The 25340-nt window shown below is 38.0% G+C and overlaps 1 protein-coding gene across 2 annotated transcripts in view; it reads left to right on the forward strand.

Moving 5' to 3' along the window:
• The window catches only part of LOC137414232 (tripartite motif-containing protein 14-like), a 48495-nt gene that overhangs the window by 7035 nt on the left and 16120 nt on the right, over window positions 1-25340 (forward strand). For both annotated transcript variants that reach the window (XM_078769985.1, XM_068099716.2), the window contains exon 2: window positions 13842-14191. In XM_078769985.1, the coding sequence (XP_078626111.1) occupies window positions 13882-14191 (310 nt within the window). In that variant the 5' untranslated portion in view covers window positions 13842-13881. The remainder of the gene's footprint in view (window positions 1-13841; window positions 14192-25340) is intronic.

Genomic DNA, 25340 nt, shown 5'->3' on the forward strand with positions numbered 1-25340 from the left:
CCAAATCATGTCCATTCAATTGAATTTACCACAGGTGGACTCCAATCAAGGTGTAGAAACATCTCAAAGATGATCAACAAAAATAGGAGGCACCTGAGCTAAATTTCAAGTGTCATATCAAAGGGTCTGAATACTTATGTCAATGTGATATTTCAGTTTTTTCTTTTTAATAAATTTGCAAAACTTTCTAAAATCCTGTTTTCTCTTTGTCATTATGGGGTATTGAGTGTAGATTGATGAGGGGAAAAATGAATTTAAACGATTTCAGCATAAGGCTGCAACATAACAAAATGTGAAAAAAGTGAAGGGGTCTGAATACTTTCTGAATGCACTGTACATATACACGAGCAGATAAGCCGGTTCCACCGGGCTGTTGCAAGGGGATTCGTTTGCAATAGAGTGTGAAATGTTTTGGGTTTTTGACAGGAATTTCCTTTGACATCATAAGGGCCGGAGCTCGTAGAAGTTGCTCATGGTCTTATGGATCTCAAAGATCTTCATGATCTAAAGGTTATTTGGGGTCTTTTGGGTGTTCAGGGTGTTTCGTTTCTTCAGAGTCTTTTGGGTCTTTAAAGATCTCTTGGGTCCTCCAGGTCTTTTGGGTCTTTGGGGTATTTTGGGTGTTTTGGGTCTTTAAGGTCTTTTAGGTCTTTTTGGTATTCTGGGTATTTATGGATCTATTGGGTTTTCGGGGTCTTTTGGGCATTCAGGGTCTTTTGGGTGTTTCGGGTCTTTGAGGTCTTTTGGGTGGTCAGGGTCTTTTGGGTCTTTTTGGTATTCTGGGTATTTAAGGGTCTATTGGGTCTTTTGGGTCTTTTGGTTCTTCGGGGTCTAACCACGATTACTGATCTTAATAAGAAACGATGGATGCATCAAGTCGAGGGCAAGAGGAGGAGTTGCAGCCGAAAGGGGGTTAAAAACTCAGAGGTCAAAATTGGAAAAACTATTCACACAGTAGGCTTGAAGGTGTACAGTAAGCATGGAGAACCTCCTGCATGTGGGCTGCATGTTTTGATCCAGCCCACATTGGTGATGTTTTGTTCTGTATTTTATGTAGCTATTATGAAGGATCGACCCAATTATGGCAAGGCTTAATCTGGCACTGGATGGACCGGCAGGATAACTAGGAGGTATGTGGTTTATGAGGTCATGGGGAGGAAAAGAAGAACAAGTAGCGTTACGTCGGAATATTAAGTCACACAATTTATTACCCAAGAAATGTTTTAACTTCTTGAATCTTTATATAAGTTGTATATAACCATATTCACCACTACAAGCAATAGCATCAGTCTTCCATCCGGTTTCACCAGTTTTTAGGTAGTAGGTTTTAGACAGCAACCGCTCATGGTAGTACTATCGTTCAGACTTACGAGTGTTAAAGTGGTACCCGGAACCATCTTACACTCTCCGTGTCAGCATTGCTGGACTTACTTTCTGTCTCACTCAAACTATAGCTACCGGACCAGCTTTAATCTCTTTCTTGCAAACAAACAGCATAAACATTTCATCACACACTTTTCATTAAACACTTTTTCATCATGCACTTTTCATCATACACTTTCCATCATACACTTTTCATGATACACTTTTCATCATAAACTTTTCATCACACACTTTTCATCATACACTTTTTATCATACACTTTTCATCATACACTTTTCATCACACACTTTTCATCATACACTTTTCATCAGACACTTTTCATCATACACTTTTCATCATAAACTTTTCATCATAAACTTTTCATCATACACTTTTCATCATAAACTTTTCATCATACACTTTTCATCATAAACTTTTCATCATACACTTTTCATCATGCACTTTTCATCATACACTTTTCATCATACACTTTTCATTATATACTTTTCATCATAAACTTTTCATCGTACACTTTTCATCATAAACTTTTCATCACACACTTTTCATCATACACTTTTCATCATACACTTTTCATCATACACTTTTCATCATACACTTTTCATCATACACTTTTCATCATAAACTTTTCATCACACACTTTTCATCAGACACTTTTCATCACACACTTTTCATCATAAACTTTTCATCGTACACTTTTCATCGTACACTTTTCATCATAAACTTTTCATCGTACAATTTTCATCATACACTTTTCATCGTACACTTTTCATCATACACTTTTCATCATTCACTTTTCATCATACACTTTTCATCATACACATTTCATCATACACTTTTCTTCATACACTTTTCATCATACACTTTTCATCATACACTTTTCATCATACACTTTTCATAACACACTTTTCATCATAAACTTTTCATCGTACACTTTTCATCGCACACTTTTCATCGTGAATTTTTCATCATACACTTTTCATCATACACTTTTCATCATACACTTTTCATCATACAATTTTCATCATACACTTTTCATCACACACTTTTCATCATACACTTTTCATCAAACACTTTTCATCACAGACATTTCATCGTATACTTTTCATCATACACTTCTCATCGTACACTTTTCATTGTACACTTTTCATCGTACACTTTTCATCATACACTTTTCATCATACACTTTTCATCATACACTTTTCATCACACAATTTTCATCATACACTTTTCATCACAGTCTTTTCATCGTACACTTTTCATCATACACTTTTCATCATACACTTTTCATAATACACTTTTAATCATACACTTTTCATCATTCACTTTTCATCATACACTTTTCATCATACACTTTTCATCATACACTTTTCTTCATACACTTTTCATCATACACTTTTCATCACACATTTTTCATCACACACTTTTCATCATACACTTTTCATCATACACTTTTCATCATACACTTTTCATCATACACTTTTCATAACACACTGTTCATCATACACTTTTCATCGTACACTTTTCATCGTACACTTTTCATCGTGCACATTTCATCATACACTTTTCGTCATACACCTTTCATCACACACTTTTCATCATACACTTTTCATCGTACACTTTTCATCGTACACTTTTCATCGTACACTTTTCATCGTACACTTTTCATCGTACACTTTTCATCGGACACTTTTCATCATACACTTTTCATCATACACTTTTCATCATACACTTTTCATCACACAATTTTCATCATACACTTTTCATCATACGCTTTTCATCATACACTTTTTGTCATACACTTTTCGTCATACACTTTTCATCATACACTTTTCATCACAGACTTTTCATCGTACACTTTTCATCATACACTTTTCATCGTACACTTTTCATCGTACACTTTTCATCATACACTTTTCATCATACGCTTTTCATCATACACTTTTCACCATACACTTTTCATCGTACACTTTTCATCATCCACTTTTCATCACAGACTTTTCATCGTACACTTTTCATCATACACTTTTCATCGTACACTTTTCATCGTACACTTTTCATCATACACTTTTCATCATACACTTTTCATCATACACTTTTCATCATACACTTTTCATCGTACACTTTTCATCATACACTTTTCATCATACACTTTTCATCACAGACTTTTCATCGTACACTTTTCATCGTACACTTTTCATCATACACTTTTCATCATACACTTTTCATCATACACTTTTTATCACACACTTTTCGTCGTACACTTTTCATCGTACACTTTTCATCGTACACTTTTCATCATGCACTTTTCATCATAAACTTTTCATCATCAACTTTTCATCATACACTTTTGATCACACACTTTTCATCATACACTTTTCATCGTACACTTTTCATCGTACACTTTAGATCATAAACTTTTCATCATACACTTTTCATCATAAAGTTTTCATCATACACTTTTCATCATACACTTTTCATCATACACTTTTCATCATACACTTTTCATCATACACTTTTCATCATACACTTTTCATCATACACTTTTCATCATACACTTTTCTTCATACACTTTTCATCATACACTTTTCATCATACACTCTTCATCATACACTTTTCATCATACACTTTTCATCATACACTTTTCATCATTCACTTTTCATCATAAACTTTTCATCAAACTTTTGGTCACACACTTTTCATCGTACACTTTTCATCATACACTTTTCATCGAACACTTTTCATCATACACTATTCTTCATACACTTTTCATCATAAACTTTTCATTATACACTTTTCATCATATACTTTTCATCATAAACTTTTCATCATAAACTTTACATCACACTTTTCATCATACACTTTTCATCATACACTTTTCATCACACACTTTTCATCATACACTTCTCATCATACACTTTTCAGACTTTTCATCATACACTTTTCATCGTACACTTTTCATCGTACACTTTTCATCGTACACTTTTCATCATACACTTTTCATCATACACTTTTGATCACACACTTTTCATCGTACACTTTTCATCGTACACTTTTGATCACACACTTTTCATCGTACACTTTTCATCGTTCACTTTTAATCGTACACTTTTCATCGTACAGTTTTCATCATACACTTTTCATCATACACTTTTCATCATCCACTTTTCATCATACACTTTTCTGCACACACTTTTCATCATACACGTTTCATCATACACTTTTCATCATGCACTTTTCTTCATAGAATTTTCATCATACACTTTTCATAATACACTTTTCATCAAAAACTTTTCATCATACACTTTTCATCGTACACTTTTCATCGTACACTTTTCATCATACACTTTTCATCGTACACTTTTCATCATACACTTTTCATCATACACTTTTCATAATACACTTTTCATCATACACTTTTCATCGTACACTTTTCATCGTACACTTTTCATCGTGCACTTTTCATCATACACTTTTCATCATACACTTTTCATCATACAATTTTCATCATACAATTTTCATCATACACTTTTCATCGTACACTTTTCATTGTACACTTTTCATCGTACACTTTTCATCATACACTTTTCATCATACACTTTTCATCATACACTTTTCATCACACAATTTTCATCATACACTTTTCATCATTCATTTTTTGTCATACACTTTTCGTCATACACTTTTCATCATACACTTTTCATCATACACTTTTCATCGTACACTTTTCATCATTCACTTTTCATCATACACTTTTCATCATGCACTTTTCTTCATAGAATTTTCATCATACACTTTTCATCAAAACTTTTCATCATACACTTTTCATCATACACTTTTCATCGTACACTTTTCATCGTACACTTTTCATCATACACTTTTCATAATACACTTTTAATCATACACTTTACATCATTCACTTTTCTTCATACACTTTTCATGATACACTTTTCATCACACATTTTTCATCATACACTTTTCATCATACACTTTTCATCATACACTTTTCATCATACACTTTTCATAACACACTGTTCATCATACACTTTTCATCGTACACTTTTCATCGTACACTTTTCATCGTACACTTTTCATCGTACACTTTTCATCGGACACTTTTCATCATACACTTTTCATCATACACTTTTTGTCATACACTTTTCGTCATACACTTTTCATCATACACTTTTCATTGTACACTTTTCATCATGCACTTTTCATCATACACTTTTCATCGTACACTTTTCATCATACACTTTTGATCACACACTTTTCATCATCCACTTTTCATCGTACACTTTAGATCATAAACTTTTCATCATACACTTTTCATCATAAAGTTTTCATCATACACTTTTCATCATACACTTTTCATCATCCACTTTTCATCATACACTTTTCATCATCCACTTTTCATCACAGACTTTTCATCGTACACTTTTCATCATACACTTTTCATCGTACACTTTTCATCGTACACTTTTCATCATGCACTTTTCATCATACACTTTTCATCGTACACTTTTCATCATACACTTTTCATCACACATTTTTCATCACACACTTTTCATCATACACTTTTCATCATACACCTTTCATCATACACTTTTCATCATACACTTTTCATAACACACTGTTCATCATACACTTTTCATCGTACACTTTTCATCGTACACTTTTCATCGTGCACATTTCGTCATACACTTTTCGTCATACACCTTTCATCACACACTTTTCATCATACACTTTTCATCGTACACTTTTCATCGTACACTTTTCATCGTACACTTTTCATCGTACACTTTTCATCGTACACTTTTCATCGGACACTTTTCATCATGCACTTTTCATCATACACTTTTCATCATACACTTTTCATCACACAATTTTCATCATACACTTTTCATCATACACTTTTCATCATACACTTTTTGTCATACACTTTTCGTCATACACTTTTCATCATACACTTTTCATCGTACACTTTTCATCATGCACTTTTCACCATACACTTTTCATCGTACACTTTTCATCATCCACTTTTCATCACAGACTTTTCATCGTACACTTTTCATCATACACTTTTCATCGTACACTTTTCATCGTACACTTTTCATCATACACTTTTCATCATACACTTTTCATCATACACTTTTCATCATACACTTTTCATCGTACACTTTTCATCATACACTTTTCATCATACACTTTTCATCACAGACTTTTCATCGTACACTTTTCATCGTACACTTTTCATCGTACACTTTTCATCATACACTTTTCATCATACACTTTTCATCATACACTTTTTATCACACACTTTTCGTCGTACACTTTTCATCGTACACTTTTCATCGTACACTTTTCATCATGCACTTTTCATCATAAACTTTTCATCATAAACTTTTCATCATACACTTTTGATCACACACTTTTCATCATACACTTTTCATCGTACACTTTTCATCGTACACTTTAGATCATAAACTTTTCATCATACACTTTTCATCATAAAGTTTTCATCATACACTTTTCATCATACACTTTTCATCATACACTTTTCATCATACACTTTTCATCATACACTTTTCATCATACACTTTTCATCATACACTTTTCATCATACACTTTTCATCATACACTTTTCATCATACACTTTTCTTCATACACTTTTCATCATACACTTTTCATCTTACACTCTTCATCATACACTTTTCATCATACACTTTTCATCATACACTTTTCATCATACACTTTTCATCATAAACTTTTCATCAAACTTTTGGTCACACACTTTTCATCATACACTTTTCATCATACACTTTTCATCGAACACTTTTCATCATACACTTTTCTTCATACACTTTTCATCATAAACTTTTCATTATACACTTTTCATCATACACTTTTCATCATATACTTTTCATCATAAACTTTTCATCATAAACTTTACATCACACTTTTCATCATACACTTTTCATCATACACTTTTCATCACACACTTTTCATCATACACTTCTCATCATACACTTTTCAGACTTTTCATCATACACTTTTCATCGTACACTTTTCATCGTACACTTTTCATCGTACACTTTTCATCATACACTTTTCATCATACACTTTTGATCACACACTTTTCATCGTACACTTTTCATCGTACACTTTTGATCACACACTTTTCATCGTACACTTTTCATCGTACACTTTTAATCGTACACTTTTCATCGTACAGTTTTCATCATACACTTTTCATCATACACTTTTCATCATCCACTTTTCATCATACACTTTTCTGCACACACTTTTCATCATACACGTTTCATCATACACTTTTCATCATGCACTTTTCTTCATAGAATTTTCATCATACACTTTTCATAATACACTTTTCATCAAAAACTTTTCATCATACACTTTTCATCGTACACTTTTCATCGTACACTTTTCATCATACACTTTTCATCGTTCACTTTTCATCATACACTTTTCATCATACACTTTTCATAATACACTTTTCATCATACACTTTTCATCGTACACTTTTCATCGTACACTTTTCATCGTGCACTTTTCATCATACACTTTTAATCATACACTTTTCATCATACACTTTTCATCATACAATTTTCATCATACACTTTTCATCGTACACTTTTCATTGTACACTTTTCATCGTACACTTTTCATCATACACTTTTCATCATACACTTTTCATCATACACTTTTCATCACACAATTTTCATCATACACTTTTCATCATTCATTTTTTGTCATACACTTTTCGTCATACACTTTTCATCATTCACTTTTCATCATACACTTTTCATCGTACACTTTTCATCATACACTTTTCATCATACACTTTTCATCATGCACTTTTCTTCATAGAATTTTCATCATACACTTTTCATCAAAACTTTTCATCATACACTTTTCATCATACACTTTTCATCGTACACTTTTCATCGTACACTTTTCATCATACACTTTTCATAATACACTTTTAATCATACACTTTACATCATTCACTTTTCATCATACACTTTTCATCATACACTTTTCATCATACACTTTTCTTCATACACTTTTCATCATACACTTTTCATCACACATTTTTCATCATACACTTTTCATCATACACTTTTCATCATACACTTTTCATCATACACTTTTCATAACACACTGTTCATCATACACTTTTCATCGTACACTTTTCATCGTACACTTTTCATCGTGCACATTTCATCATACACTTTTCGTCATACACCTTTCATCACACACTTTTCATCATACACTTTTCATCGTACACTTTTCATCGTACACTTTTCATCATACACTTTTCATCGTACACTTTTCATCGTGCACTTTTCATCGGACACGTTTCATCATACACTTTTCATCATACACTTTTTGTCATACACTTTTCGTCATACACTTTTCATCATACACTTTTCATTGTACACTTTTCATCATGCACTTTTCATCATACACTTTTCATCGTACACTTTTCATCATACACTTTTGATCACACACTTTTCATCATACACTTTTCATCGTACACTTTAGATCATAAACTTTTCATCATACACTTTTCATCATAAAGTTTTCATCATACACTTTTCATCATACACTTTTCATCATCCACTTTTCATCACAGACTTTTCATCGTACACTTTTCATCATACACTTTTCATCGTACACTTTTCATCGTACACTTTTCATCATGCACTTTTCATCATACACTTTTCATCATACACTTTTCATCATACACTTTTCATCGTACACTTTTCATCATACACTTTTCATCATACACTTTTCATCACAGACTTTTCATCGTACACTTTTCATCGTACACTTTTCATCGTACACTTTTCATCATACACTTTTCATCATACACTTTTCATCATACACTTTTTATCACACACTTTTCGTCGTACACTTGTCATCGTCCACTTTTCATCGTACACTTTTCATCGCACACTTTTCATCATGCACTTTTCATCATAAACTTTTCATCATAAACTTTTCATCATACACTTTTGATCACACACTTTTCATCATACACTTTTCATCGTACACTTTAGATCATAAACTTTTCATCATACACTTTTCATCATAAAGTTTTCATCATACACTTTTCATCATACACTTTTCATCATACACTTTTCATCATAAACTTTTCATCATAAACTTTTGATCACACACTTTTCATCGTACACTTTTCATCGTACACTTTTCATCGAACACTTTTCATCATACACTTTTCTTCATACACTTTTCATCATAAACTTTTCATTATACACTTTTCATCATACACTTTTCATCATATACTTTTCATCATAAACTTTTCATCATAAACTTTACATCACACTTTTCATCATACACTTTTCATCATACACTTTTCATCACACACTTTTCATCATACACTTTTCATTATACACTTTTCATCATACACTTTTCATCATACTCTTTTCATTACACACTTTTCATCATACACTTTTCATCATACTCTTTTCATTACACACTTTTCATCATACTCTTTTCATTACACACTTTTCATCATACTCTTTTCATTATACACTTTTCATCATACTCTTTTCATTACACACTTTTCATCATACTCTTTTCATCATACACTTTTCATCATACTCTTTTCATTACACACTTTTCATCATACTCTTTTCATTATACACTTTTCATCATACACTTTTCATCATACACTTTTCATTACACACTTTTCATCATACTCTTTTCATTATACACTTTTCATCATACACTTTTCATTACACACTTTTCATCATACTCTTTTCATTATACACTTTTCATCATACACTTTTCATTATACACTTTTCATCATACTCTTTTCATTATACACTTTTCATCATACACTTTACATTACACACTTTTCATCATACTCTTTTCATTATACACTTTTCATCATACTCTTTTCATTATACACTTTTCATCATACACTTTTCATTATACACTTTTCATCATATACTTTTCATCATAAACTTTTCATCATAAACTTTACATCACACTTTTCATCATACACTTTTCATCATACACTTTTCATCACACACTTTTCATCATACACTTTTCATTATACACTTTTCATCATACACTTTTCATCATACTCTTTTCATTACACACTTTTCATCATACACTTTTCATCATACTCTTTTCATTACACACTTTTCATCATACTCTTTTCATTACACACTTTTCATCATACTCTTTTCATTATACACTTTTCATCATACTCTTTTCATTACACACTTTTCATCATACTCTTTTCATCATACACTTTTCATCATACTCTTTTCATTACACACTTTTCATCATACTCTTTTCATTATACACTTTTCATCATACACTTTTCATCATACACTTTTCATTACACACTTTTCATCATACTCTTTTCATTATACACTTTTCATCATACACTTTTCATTACACACTTTTCATCATACTCTTTTCATTATACACTTTTCATCATACACTTTTCATTATACACTTTTCATCATACTCTTTTCATTATACACTTTTCATCATACACTTTACATTACACACTTTTCATCATACTCTTTTCATTATACACTTTTCATCATACACTTTTCATTATACACTTTTCATCATACTCTTTTCATTATACACTTTTCATCATACACTTTTCATTATACACTTTTCATCATACTCTTTTCATTATACACTTTTCATCATACACTTTTCATCATACACTTTACATTACACACTTTTCATCATACTCTTTTCATTATACACTTTTCATCATACACTTTTCATTATACACTTTTCATCATACTCTTTTCATTATACACTTTTCATCATACTCTTTTCATTACACACTTTTCATCATACTCTTTTCATTACACACTTTTCATCATACTCTTTTCATTACACACTTTTCATCATACTCTTTTCATTATACACTTTTCATCATACACTTTTCATCATACTCTTTTCATCATACACTTTTCATCATACACTTTTCATCATACACTTTTCATCATACACTTTTCATCATACACTTTTCATCATACACTTTTCATCATACACTTTTCATCATACACTTTTCATCATACACTTTTCTTACCCATTTTCACTCCTCACATTTACAATCTCTCTCTTTTATTTCTCTTTATGCAGTTTATTTTATTTAAGGCCTGGGCTCGATGAGGACCACATCGTCTGTGACTGAAGCCTGCAACATTGAAATCTTGGCAGTAAGTGGACAGGAAGGACTTGCTTCGTATCCACATACGTGCTCTTTATCTTTTGTATATAGTTGTACATAGTTGCCAGTGTGGAACTTTGTAATTTGAGCGAGTGCGAATATGAAAAATGGAAGTACGAATATCAATTATTTTATATTAACATTTCCTCAAAAAAGTTTTGTTGTTTTTACAGGATCTAAGGCTCGTCGTGGAGCTGCCGCACACACACACACACACACACACACACACACACACACACACACACACACACACACACACACACACACACACACACACACGAGACACATCACAGGACTGTTCGATGAGACAAACACAGCCACTGAGCTTGGGGGAAGTACCGTCACTTCCGAGCGTGCTCTAGATGCCTTCGACATCGCAACATGAGCACAGTCTGTGCACCTCAGGTGCTGCAGCACAATATCCACGTCATTTCCGTGGTTTAATACACCTTTTGATCATGTTCTTCTCTGTCTGAACTTGTCTTTCGATCAAACCGTTACTGTGTGGATATCCCTGCGATGTTGTCGTCTGTTTTACGTTCCACTTGGTACACATATCATGGTGCGGCTTAACCACACACCGGGGTCTATTACCCGACGTGATCTCCAGAAGCCAGTCGCCGACTGGGCATCCTCCGTCGTGCGAAGTCCTTCCTTGGCACACCTGAGCTCCTCACCACATACAAGGCTTTCATCCGCAGCTCTATGGAATACTGCTCTCCCCTCTGGGCCGGTGCTCCTGCCTCACACCTAGCTCGTCTTCACGCTGTTGAAACCAAAGCGTTCAGAATCATTGGAATCTCCCGCGATGAAGCTAACTCGAAGGGCCTTTCACTCACTCACCGCAGGCAGGTTGGTGGTCTTTCCGTCTTCTACCGACTCATCTCTGGCCTTGCCCCCCCCCCAGCTCTCTCTGGGCTCTGTCCCGCAAATATTCCTACAGGTCGCACAAGATCTGCCTGCAACCCTCTTATAGTTAAACTGCCAAAATCAAGACTTTCTGCTCACCTTCACTCCTTCATTCCTCTTTTCTCCCGCCTCTAGAACAAACTCCCTCACTCTCTTCAATCCCACTCCACCCTCCAGGTCTTTAAAACAGCTGTTCACCACCATCTCTTATCCTCCCCCATCCAAAACCTTGATCTTTTCTACCCCCGCTAATTTCGGTCCCCTTGTGTTTTATACCTCTCCCTCCCCCCCCCCCCCCTTCCCACGCATCCTCCCCCCAAGCCCTCTCCCTCCCACACTTCTCCCTGCTCTCAAATGTTGTGGTTGTGTGCTTCCCCTTCTCTCCCCATCTTGTCTTCCGCTCCCTCTTTTTGTATATTTTGTTTGTCTGGTTGATTTGTTTGTGAAATAAATGTTAGCTCTTTCACGAGCCTCGATTCAGTATACAAAAAAAAAGAAGAAGAAAAAAAGAAAGAGGTGGACTGAACATACTGAAACACTCAGAGGTGACCTTAGCCACTGCACTGCTGGTCGTGTATTCCATTCGCTTCACGAATGTGTACTTGGTGTCATGGTCTGTCACTATGAGGTAGGGCTGAGCAGTGACCATGCAGCTCACATATCATCGGTGGTGCCGCTCATATCTCGTGAGCTATCCTCGTCTTGCACCTTTCTTCAGATCAGTTCTTCCGACATGCATTACACGTTCTGACGACTTTCTCAATGTCCCGATAGATGTTCAGCCAGTAAACTCATTAGTGTGTCAGACTTTGTCTTTTTGATATCCATGTGCGCCTGCACAACAATGGGTACAGTAGCCGAGTTCACCACAATACTTATACAATAGTCATTGTATGCTGGGCAATTCAGTGGTGGATGTGATGGTTCACATTCTTTGCACTTTTGTCGTTGTGTCATGGCAATCACAGATGATGATGGGCAAACAAACAACCGGAGTGAAAACTGAGTACTCCCTTTCAGCGCGCGTCATCGCCGGGCCCCCTTCGGTGCCCGGCGATGACGTCATGCAGCGCCTGGAGATGGAATAGGAAAGGAGCGGTGTACAACAAACAAGTTGTTTGGTTTTGATGAAAATGATACAACATGAGAACCCTAAACAAAACCATTTTGCTTAATTTTTGTATGTTGACATAATAGATGTTTTCTTGTTACTCAATATGATTATTTCTTGTTACATAATACATGTTACTCTATTGCAAAAGGATATTTGTTTAAAATCTCTTCTTTTTTTTAGGTTTTAGAGCAGATATTCTCCATCAAGTTTCCTTCCAAACATGTCAAGTAAGGAAGAAAATGGTTTTGTGACTATTCTGTCACGAAACGGACCAAACATTATTGATGCTTTACTGCACGGTCCTGAAAAGGCATTTGACGAAGCACGACGGAGAGATATATTGGACAGGGAAGATTTGGACCGGATCACAAGCAAAGAATCCAATGCAGATAAAATCAGAGCATGTTTGAAAGTCATAGAAGGAAAAGGTGAGCATCACTCAAGAGTCTTTGTGGAGATTCTTCACAAGCTGAAAGTTAAACGTACATACCCACGCCTTCAATCATGGACGGACGTCGTGTTCATTTCAGGTAAGCAGCAGAATTTCAGAAAGTAATTAGCAATGGCTGTGTCCATAATTATGCAAAAGTACATTCAAATGAAATTTCTCATTGAAGCTACAGGCCTGACGTTTCGTCAAAGGAGTTGCTTTTCTCAAGGAATTGCACAAGCAGCATGCTGTGCTATTGATTCACCTCTTAATGGGGTGAAGAGAAAGAGGGGAGAATGAACATCAATGTTATGTGGATAATGTTGTTGTTGGTGTTGTATAGCCCTGGACAGTTCTCTCCAACAAGCCCGTGACACGGAGACAGCCGATCGATCTCCCAGGAGCGACCCAGAGATCCCCCATATCAAGGATGGACCCAGAGATCCCCCATATCATGGATGGACCCAGAGATCCCCCATATCGAGGATGGACCCAGAGATCCCCCATATCAAGGATGGACCCAGAGATCCCCCATATCAAGGATGGACCCAGAGATCCCCCATATCAAGGATGGACCCAGAGATCCCCTATATCAAGGATGGACCCAGAGATCCCCCATATCAAGGATGGACACAGAGATCCCCCATATCAACGATGGACCCAGATATCCCCCATATCATGGATGGACCCAGAGATCCCCCATATCAAGGATGGACCCAGAGATCCCCCATATCAAGGATGGACCCAGAGATCCCCCATATCAAGGATGGACCCAGAGATCCCCCATATCAAGGATGGACCCAGAGATCCCCCATATCAACGATGGACCCAGAGATCCCCCATATCAACGATGGACCCAGAGATCCCCCATATCAACGATGGACCCAGAGATCCCCCATATCAAGGATGGACCCAGAGATCCCCCATATCAAGGATGGACCCAGAGATCCCCCATATCAAGGATGGACCCAGAGATCCCCCATATCAAGGATGGACCCAGAGATCCCCCATATCAAGGATGGACCCAGAGATCCCCCATATCAACGATGGACCCAGAGATCCCCCATATCAAGGATGGACCCAGAGATCCCCCATATCAAGGATGGACCCAGAGATCCGCCATATCAAGGATGGACCCAGAGATCCCCCATATCAACGATGGACCCAGAGATCCCCCATATCAACGATGGACCCAGAGATCCCCCATATCAACGATGGACCCAGAGATCCCCCATATCAAGGATGGAGCCTTCAGAGCATAATCAAAATCCCCCATATCAAGGATGGTGAACCCCCGCCTTCACAAAGTCAGGGTCACGACAGGGTTAGAAAGAGTAAGAAAGAGAAGACACAAAAGGGAAAGGGCCAATCAATGGGGATCGATCGGCTCTCTGACCGGGACCGATCACTGATGAATCAAAGCAGCACGGAAGAATGGGAAAGATTTGGTCCCTGACTTAGGTTGGGTGGGGGGGGGGGGGGGAGGGTGGGGGAGGTACAACCATCATGAAGAGACGTCCCCGATAGTTGTTGTGGATAATGTTGTCAATGGAGATGGCATGTTGGATTTGCAAATGGGGCTCATAAGGCGCCAATATTTGTCTATTTGTCCGTTGTTACCTCCGCCACTGAAGGTGGAATGAAGATGTTATCTTTTCACCCCTGTCTGTCTGTCTGTCTGTGAGCAGGATAACTCAAAAGGTTATGGACTGATTCGGACGAAACTTGCTGGACAGGTTGGGTTTGTAACAAGGACAAATTGATTTGATTTTGGTGAAGATCCAGATCCGGATACAATGGTTTATTCATTTTAAGTGATTCTTCACCACTTAGATATAGGGCCGAAAACAACATGTCGCACTTTCTTTCAAAACCTTGTGGACGAAATTTGTTGTATGAATTGGGTAGGTGACAAGAACAAGCCGATAAAATTTTGGTTAAGGTATGTATGCAGATCCGGCCTATCAGTGGGCTGCAAAACGTAAACTGTTCAACCTCGCGGAGGTATGTGCTCTACAGAGTGCTGTTATACTTTACAAATTGGATCAAGAGTTTTCAAGGAGATATATTATGATCAAAGTAAGTCTTTTGGAAGAACTGACTTTAAAACGAGAAAAGTTGAACAATTCCTTATTTGAAAAGGTAGTCACAACAAAAAATATCAATGTAGATAAACTTTTATGGTTCATTTCAAGCCTAAATAAGTTTAAGGAAGATTGAAGGACTCCTTGAAAGTTCTAATTGTATTAAAGACCGCATTAAAAATATTATAAAACATGCGAAGAAATATTCCTTCTTGTACATCTTTTTCGATTATCTTGTGTAAAAAGAGTGTTGATCATTTCCAAATTTACAATAGACAAGTCAGGAGACGACGATGGTTCAGGAGCGAGCGGTATTCAATGACAATGCTCAATGAGCAATGTTATGAGGTTAATTAGCTACACAATACCGAAAATTCGGTTCGATTCCAACAACTTTGAAAATTTGACCTTTGTGACCTTCAAAGGTCAAAGATTCTGAAATTTGTTGGAAAACTTGTATTTCATGATGTATGTGATAATATAAGATCATGTACGACATTTCACCCTATCAGGAAGCGAACAATGTAATAAAACCATCAAAAATCGACTTTTCTAAATTTCGTGACCTTGTGACCTTGACCTTGGGGCGAAAATGAAAAATCGAGCTCCGTGGGGCTAGACACATGACATTGGCCGAACCAAATACCGAAACCCCTGTCAGATTCCACCAACTCCCTCGGAGAAGATGTCGCTTGAACTCGATTACCCCCTAAAAAGACATCTTTTGGGCGTGGCTCCGCCCACAATGGGTGCAATACGCCCACTCTAGGCAGGACACAACTAGATCATGATATCAACCTCCCACCCAAGTTTCATCAAGATCGGATGATATCATCGGGTAGTTATGCTGCGGACAGACGGACACGCAGACACACACCCATGACGAATATAGTGGTCACTCTGTTTGATAACTCGTGAACCAATAAATTGAACTTTATCTTTGGATCTCTATTTTTAAATCAATTTTATCATACTAAAATATGGTGTCTGTCTGTCTGTCTGTCCATGATACATTCGGTCGTTACTTATCCAATCTCAACCAAACTTGACAGCAGGACTAAAGGTCATACGGTGGAGGGTGTAGCGACTTCATTTGCCCCCCCCCCTTCCCCAAGGGGGGTTTTCTGTCTTGGGCCAACTCCATGCTACGGTGTATAATTAACTGTGTGTGCCCCACACTTACTACCTGTGTTGTGTTACATGTCGTAAGTGTGGGGCACACTTGCAGGAAGTAACTAGAATAATGCGACTGTGTCGCCAATATGCCTCCGCATAGTCCCACAACGGGTAGATGCCATAACTGTGCATATGTATGGGAAGTGGATCACGTTTGTGAAGTTTTGTGTTGATCGGAGAAGGTTCGTTTTTCTATCTAAAATGGCTGCCAAACCATGTGACCTCTGATGTCATAAATTTAATATTTCAATACAAATGGGTCATAGATCATGTGCATGCAATTTCAGATTTTTAGGATAAGGAATTCGATTAAAACATTTTGGCTGGTATACCACTTCACCTATGATGTCATCATTATCATGCTTTTGTTCCCCATTGGGAGTACTTGACAATGTGCCGAGTTTCAGATTTTTCCATTCATCGGTTTCCGAGAATTTTTTTATATTATTATTTGCTTTTAATCCAAGATGGCTGCCATACCACGTGACCTATGACGTCACAATTACAATAAAAACGAGTCAGGAGACGACGATGGTTCATGAGCGAGCGGTATTCAATGACAAAGGACGGACTATAACCGAAACAGGCCCGGACTGGGGGTTCGGGGGCCCACGTGGCAGGTGTCGCCCCCCGACATGCGGTGTACATGCCTATTTACAAAGGGCCCCAATGCGCTGCGTTATGAGGTTAGTTAGCTACACAATACCGAAAATTCGGTTCGATTCCGACAACTTTGAAAATTTGACCTTTGTGACCTTCAAAGGTCAAATGTCGAAGATTCTGAAATTTGTTGGAAAACTTGTATTTCGTGATGTATGTGATAATATAAGATCATGTACGACATTTCAACCTATCAGGAAGCGAATAATGTAATAAAACCATCAAAAATTGACTTTTCTAAATTTCGTGACCTTGTGACCGTGACCTTGGGGCGAAAATGAAAAATCGCGCCCCGTGGGGCTAGACACATGACATTGGCCTAACCAAATACCGAAGCCCCTGTCAGATTCCACCAACTCCCTCGGAGAAGATGTAGCTTGAACTCGATTACCCCCTAAAAATACATCTTTTTCGGGCGTGGCTCCGCCCACAATGGGCGCAATACGCCCACTCTAGGCAGGACACAACAAGATCATGATATCAACCTCCCACCCAAGTTTCATCAAGATCGGATGATATCATCTGGTAGTTATGCTGCGGACAGACAGACACACACACACACACCCATGACGAATATAGTGGTCACTGTTTGATAACTCGTGAACCAACATTCTGCATTGGTGTCACTCCTACTCTGAAAGTTTCGTCTCAATCGGACATTTGGTTGCTGAGAAAAACGAGGTTTAGCCCAGATGGACAGACAGACAGATGGATGTACGGACGGACGGACGGACACCCTGAAAACATAATGCCTCCGGCAACTTTGTCGGCGGAGGCATAAAAATTATTATAACCAAAAACTATTTCGTAAATTTGTATGGTGTATATATATGTATTTGTTTGTTTGTTTGTATATTTGTTGATTTATGATTGTTGACTAGTATACCCACTCACCACGGAAGTGGCAGGGAGGATCGTGTTATTAACCTCTGTGGATATATAGAATACAGTAGATCTACCCTCATGTCCGTTCATCGACACAATATGCATAGATTGCTTCACGGATGTTGGAATTCCTCCAGATTTCTTTCAGTTTAGAGTTAATCAGCAGTAGCAACTGTTTAAAAAGGCAATCATATGTGGTTGTGGTTTATAATTATTTTTTTTACTTCTGGTAGGCTTGCTCCCACAAAATGGCATGAAAAGCTATTTGTTCACATTAACACAGCGTCCGAGGAGGAAAAACTCCTTGGGAAGGAGGGATATTATTCGTATTAATATTGTTTTGTTATTTGTTTGTATTTTTTGTTTTGTTATTTTGTTAAACATTAAAGACAGTTACATTAAATTATGCGGCACTTACAACAAGGGAAAAGCTTTTGCAGTAGTGTTTTGAAATAGAAGCAGCTGTATGAGATTTACCGAGCTGAGGCATCAAATAGGTCCTGTTATTGCCCTCGCCAGAGGAGAAAGTATTGCATTGGGGTCCATTTGTTTGTTTGTTTGTTTGTCTGTCAATGTTTTTTTTGTTTGCTTATTTTTTTTTGAAGGCTCCAGTCACAGGCTATATAGTCCTCATTGAGGCCAGGCCTTAAATAGAAGAGCTGCATTGATAGAAAAGTGAAGAAAGAGGAAGGTCTAAGAGTTTTGAGGAAGTAAAAAATCTGCTTTTTGAAAAGGGGAAGGTCATAAGTGTTTGGAAAAACATGAGTAGGTAAAGAGTTCCATAGTTTGGCAGTGGTGGGGAAGACACAAAGATTGCACAGTTCAGTCCAGTTTCACGGTCACAGTTTGTCCGCACAGAACGTGTGTGCTTTTCTCAGCAATTATTGGCCTGATTGCCAATACATGTTCGCTGTAGGAGCGCCTCCTCCTGTAGAAAGTTTTAATGATAATCATGACGTCATATATCACGTGGTACGGGCGCCATCTTGGAAAAACCGAAAAACTTTGCACCTCGATATCTCTGAAACCGCTCCATGGAAAAAAATGAGACATGGCTCATTGTAAAGAACTCTCCATGGGGAATAAAATATGTTAATGATGATGTCATCGGTGCCTGTTCAACTTATTGCAAACGAGTAGAATAACAGTCTATTCCTCAAAATAAGAAAACCTTCAAACTTCTACCCCTTATTCTATGGATTGTAGAATTGTCTCCCTGTGTCTGTTGTCTCATCCTCCTTCCTTTGGTCTTTCAAATGTGCTGCCCACCATTGCTTCATGCACTCGATCATGCACATCCGAGAACTCTTCTCACATATTGATTCATTCCTATGCTGTTCTCCAGGCCATTGTCACTCGTTTTGTGTTATTCCTCTTTTCCTTTTTGTGTATGTCCAATTTCCGCAATACCCTTTAGTAGTTTATGAACCTGCTGCCCTTTGTTCGTCAATTTATACATGAGCGTCGACTCTTGTATAAAATTAACATTTACCAAATTAGAGTATGAATAAACAAATCAATTATGAGAAACCTGAATTCAAGGTGCATATGATGTCTCATTTGGAAAAAGGTAACACCAGATGATAAATTGAAAATGAGCCTTGATCATGAAGGCGAGTATCATTCTGCATTGGTGGACAGATAGAACAATGTAGAGAAACAACAGCGTGGTCATCAAAGTATGCTAAGAGCCGTGGGAAACAAGAAAAAGATGAAATTTTGGGCATTGGCATTTCCTCTTTTGCTCCACTGAAGGGTTAACACCTGGAACCTCAGCTTCTCCTTCTACCAGAAGAAGGAAAGTGAGGAAAAATAAAAATTGTTAACAATTAATATATATAAAAGGTTTCTCAACTTCCTGCTAAAAACTCATGGGCTCAGGTGGTTCAGTATTTTAGGTTTGTTTTACCAGCCATGTCAACACATTTTCGTTAGTGGTCTAGAACCCCCCTTATTATTACCCTGCGCTCGCGAAGCAAAAAGCGGGGTTAAGCATTCAAGTGTGTGTGCCGTGTCTGCATTTTAAAAATTCATTTTCTCGGCAACCGTTGGTCCAATTGACATGAAATTTTCATGTTAGGAGGGCCTCCCTCTTTAGAATATTTTAATGATTATTATGACGTCATAGGTCACGTGCTACAGGCTCCATCTTGGAAAAACTTTGCACCTCTATATCTCTGAAACTACTCAATGGAAAAAATTGACACCCGGCTCATTGTCAACTACTCCCCATGGGGAATAAGATATGTTAATGATGATGTCATCGGTGCCTTCGTTATGACGTCATAATTCGACTGGGACAACGCTTAGTCTGATCAGTTTGAAATATATTGAGCGTGATCTATGCAACAATTATATTAGAGAATATAAATTTATGATGTAATCGCTCACGTGGTCTGGCAGCCATATTGGATCAAAGAAAAAAAATGTTCAAAAACAGAAGAGTTGGCTCGCAACAAGTTGACTGCGCAGGGTACGTATTCTATGAATACCATCTAGTTCTACTTTTGTGATGCTACTTCTGTTTGCTTTCTACTCCATTCATAATAATATTTTACAGATTCCTTGGCTGTTGAGGTCCTTCACTTTTCACCCAAATACCAATAAGTATACCTTTCTAGTTGTTGTTTTTTGTAAATACAGTACTCGCAGGTTCTTTTCTCTTTTTTTGGACAATTTTGCACAATATTTCCAAATATATGAACCATACACAAATAGATTCTACATTTATATATAATATAGGGAAAGTCTGCATGTATGTATGTATATATGTATGTATGTATTTATGCTCATATGTATGTGTCACGGGTTTCCAATACCTTCCCGCAGAATCAGCACCTTGTCGAACTCGGACCGTCTACAAGAGATTTATTATAGATAATAATACATGCATGGAAGAAGTTGGCATGACGTATAGGCCAGTAACCCCACATGTAACATCACAGTGACATTATGGTCCTCCACAGCCGGCCCCCAACATCTCAGCGAGCCACAACCCGTTATCGGCTTAATATACTTTCCTCTAGGATCAGGGAACTCAAAACAACATCGTATGATCATCCCTTCCCAAAGACACAGACTGCTGCCCCGAAGAAAACCTTGTACAAAGTTGACAAGGCAGGATAAGCCTCAATCTGAAAGAATGCTTCACCAAGGCCAAACATGGGATATTGTCAACAGTTTCTCAAAGCCAGACAACCAGCCGCCAGGGAAAATAGGTCACAGTGTCTTTCAGCCTGGAACACAGCTGCCCTCGTCAGGATAGGGCTTTGATGAAATTCCCCACATATGTATGTATGTATGTATAGTTGTATTTATGCTCGTATGTATGTATGTATGTATGGTTATATTTATGTACATATGTATGTATGTACGATTGTACGTGTGTATATACAGTCGTGGTCAAAAATATTGGCACCCTTGCACGTATTTTAAAAAACTCACAATTTTCTCCAAAAATAAGTTGAAATTGACAAAAATATTTGGTCTCCACAATTCTTAATTTCACTTTTAATATTAATGTTAATACAGAATCTTTGTTTTTGATTCAGAACTTAATATATCCTTTTAAATCATAAAATAAAAATGAATGCCATTGACAAAATTATTGACACCCTAGACTTTATATTTGGTAGCACAGCCTTTGGACAAAATAACTGCAGTCAAGCGCTTCCTACACCTCTCTACTGGCAGTTTGGGCCACTCTTATTGTGCAAACTGCTCTAGTTCTCCCAGATTTAAAGGGTGCCTTCTCCCAACTGCTGTTTTCAGATCTCCCCACAGGTGTTCAATGGGATTTAGATCTGGACTCATTATTGGCCATTTCAGAACAGTTCCAGTTCCACACCCCAATTCCACTTTTTTGAAATACCAAATTCTGTCCTGGAAGTCCTTGGTGTCCTTGTGTTTTATACTTCTCCCACCCCCCCCCCCCCCCCACGCCTCCTCCCCCCAAGCCCTCTCCCTCCCACACATCTCCCTGCTCTCAAATATTGTGTTTGTGTGCTTCCCCTTGTCTCCCCATCTTGTCTTGCGCTCCCTCTTTTTATATATTTTGTTTGTCTGGTTGATTTGTTTGTGAAGTAAATGTTAGCTCTTTCACGAACCTCGATTCAGTATACACAAAAAAAAAAAAAAAAGTCCAGAGTTTTGTCTTGAACTATTCCTGGGTGTTTTTTGAAGTGTGTTTGGAGTCATTGTCCTGCTGCAAGACCCATGACCTTCAACGGAGACCCTGCTTTCTGACACTGTGTTGAACATTGCACTCCAAAATGGCTTGGTAATCTCCTGATTTCATGATGACATGCACACATTCAAGGCACCCAGTGCCAGAGGCAGCACAGCATCCACAAAACATCACTGAACCTCCTCCATGTTTGACTGTAGGGAAGGTGTTCTTACCTTTGAAGGCTTAATTTTGTTTTCTGTAAACATAGAGATGATGCGGTTTACCAAAAAGCTCTAATTTGGTCTAATCTGTACACAGGACAACAGGACATTCTCCCAGAAGCATTTTGGCTTGTTAAGGTGTGTTTTGGAAAACTGCAGTCAGGCTTAGTTAGCAGTGGGATCCTCCTGGGTCTCCCACCATAGAACCCCCTTTCATTGAGTTGGCGACGGATGGTGCGAGTTGAAACTGTCGTACCTTGTGTCTGAAGGTCAGCTTGAATCTGTTTGGCATTTGATAAAGGTGATTTCTCCACCATTCAAACAATCCTTCGCTGCAATCTTCGATCAAGTTTTCTCTTGCAGCCACGTCTTGGGAGGTTGGCTACAGTGCCATGGGCCATGAACTTCCTGATAACATCGCGTACGGTGGACACAGGAACATCAAGGTCTCTGGAGATGGACTTGTAGCATTGAGATTGTCCATGCTTGGCCACAATCTTGTGTCTGAATTCCTCAGACAATTGTCTGGTTTTCTTTCTTTTCTCCATGCTCATTGCACGGTACACACTGACACAAAACAGCAGAATGCAAACCAAATAAATACATATGTGGATACCAAACGATTTTTTTATTTCAACAATTTTCTGGAAGAAATGCACCATTATTTGAAAAAGGTGCAAGGGTGCCAATATTTTTTTGCCACGACTGTATATATATATTGTTACGATTTTTAGAACCTTCACCAGTAAATTTTAGTAAATGTTTCCCTTATAAATGATCCCCTGTAAATATCCCCATCAATTGGCTTTGTTAAAGATCGCACCCTAGTTAGTCCATGTACAACACGTAGCGAACCATAGGACCTCTCTGTAGTTATTTCATTATTGTGTGTTTCAGTTAAGGATCTGTTCCCAATAGTTGAATCTGCGTTGCATTAATCAAATAAGATAGGCCCCTTTCAATTTCCCCAATCGTCTCACCCGCTCTTCAAAGTAACAGTAGGACAGCGTTCGCTGCTCCTTGCCTTGATTCGGTTGTTGGCCCCAAACCGCCATTAAACATGCGGTCTCAAGCCGAGGAAGAAGGGGGTGGGACCACAAGAACAAGGTGTGGCACGTCGACGCACCATCAGAGGTGGAGCCAGCGAGCCCTTACCAGCCAACCAGGGCTGACGAAATACCATCATGGGCGTGGCTCTATGAAGCGCGCATTGATCTGGAAGCGCGTAATATAAGCGCCAGCACGAGCCTTTTGAGAGAGTCGACTTGGGTTGGAGACGGCGCTTGGTGGGGTCTGGCTGAGAGAGACGAAGCTGCGCGGAGCTCTTTGACGAGCTGCTTCGGAAAGCCCCTACCACGTGGAAATATACGTGCAGCTGCCGCCAGGTTTTCGCCTCGAGCCCAGAGCGTGGACTGGAGCCAACCTCGACGCTGCGCACCGGCCCGGACCTCGATGCCTACCATCTGCCAGGACCCTTCTCCTCCCTCCAGCCATTCATTCCTGCCATTCCCTGTCGTGTGAGTCTGTTTGTTTTGTCCTGGGGTATAATATAAGACCGTTTTAAGGCTTGCCCTGTGTATCTGCTTCTTCCTCTTCCTGTACAGTCTCACCTTTCGTTTCTTCTTCATTTCTTGTAGATACTAAATAAACCTGTGTTCTTCCTTTACCCTTTTTGGTTCTTTGGCTTCCTCTCATCCGGTCGCTTTAGTCTTTTCCCCATTGAGTACCTGTGGCACGATTGGGCCGACGTTCGGAGTCGGGTTTAGTCCTTTGCTAATGGCTTGAGCTGCGGATTGCTAAACCGCTCGGCAATCTTCCATCTTATCCGCGGCTCGGGCGGGGCTCATTTCCTCGCTTACCGGAAGGCGCTGGTAATTAGGTCATCGGAATAATTGGCCTACTACCATATTCAGCGCTGACCGGAAGTGATGTGATAGCTCCAGGACCGGTGGAGACGGCCAGCTTAACAAGACAAGGGGATTAACCCCCCCTTGCTAACGGGAGTGCCGTCCCCCGGATCCGTAACAATATATATATATATATATATATATATAT

Source organism: Myxine glutinosa, chromosome 1 (assembly GCF_964187855.1).
Source record: "Myxine glutinosa chromosome 1, kmMyxGlut1.1, whole genome shotgun sequence".
Taxonomy (NCBI): Eukaryota; Metazoa; Chordata; class Myxini; order Myxiniformes; family Myxinidae; genus Myxine; species Myxine glutinosa.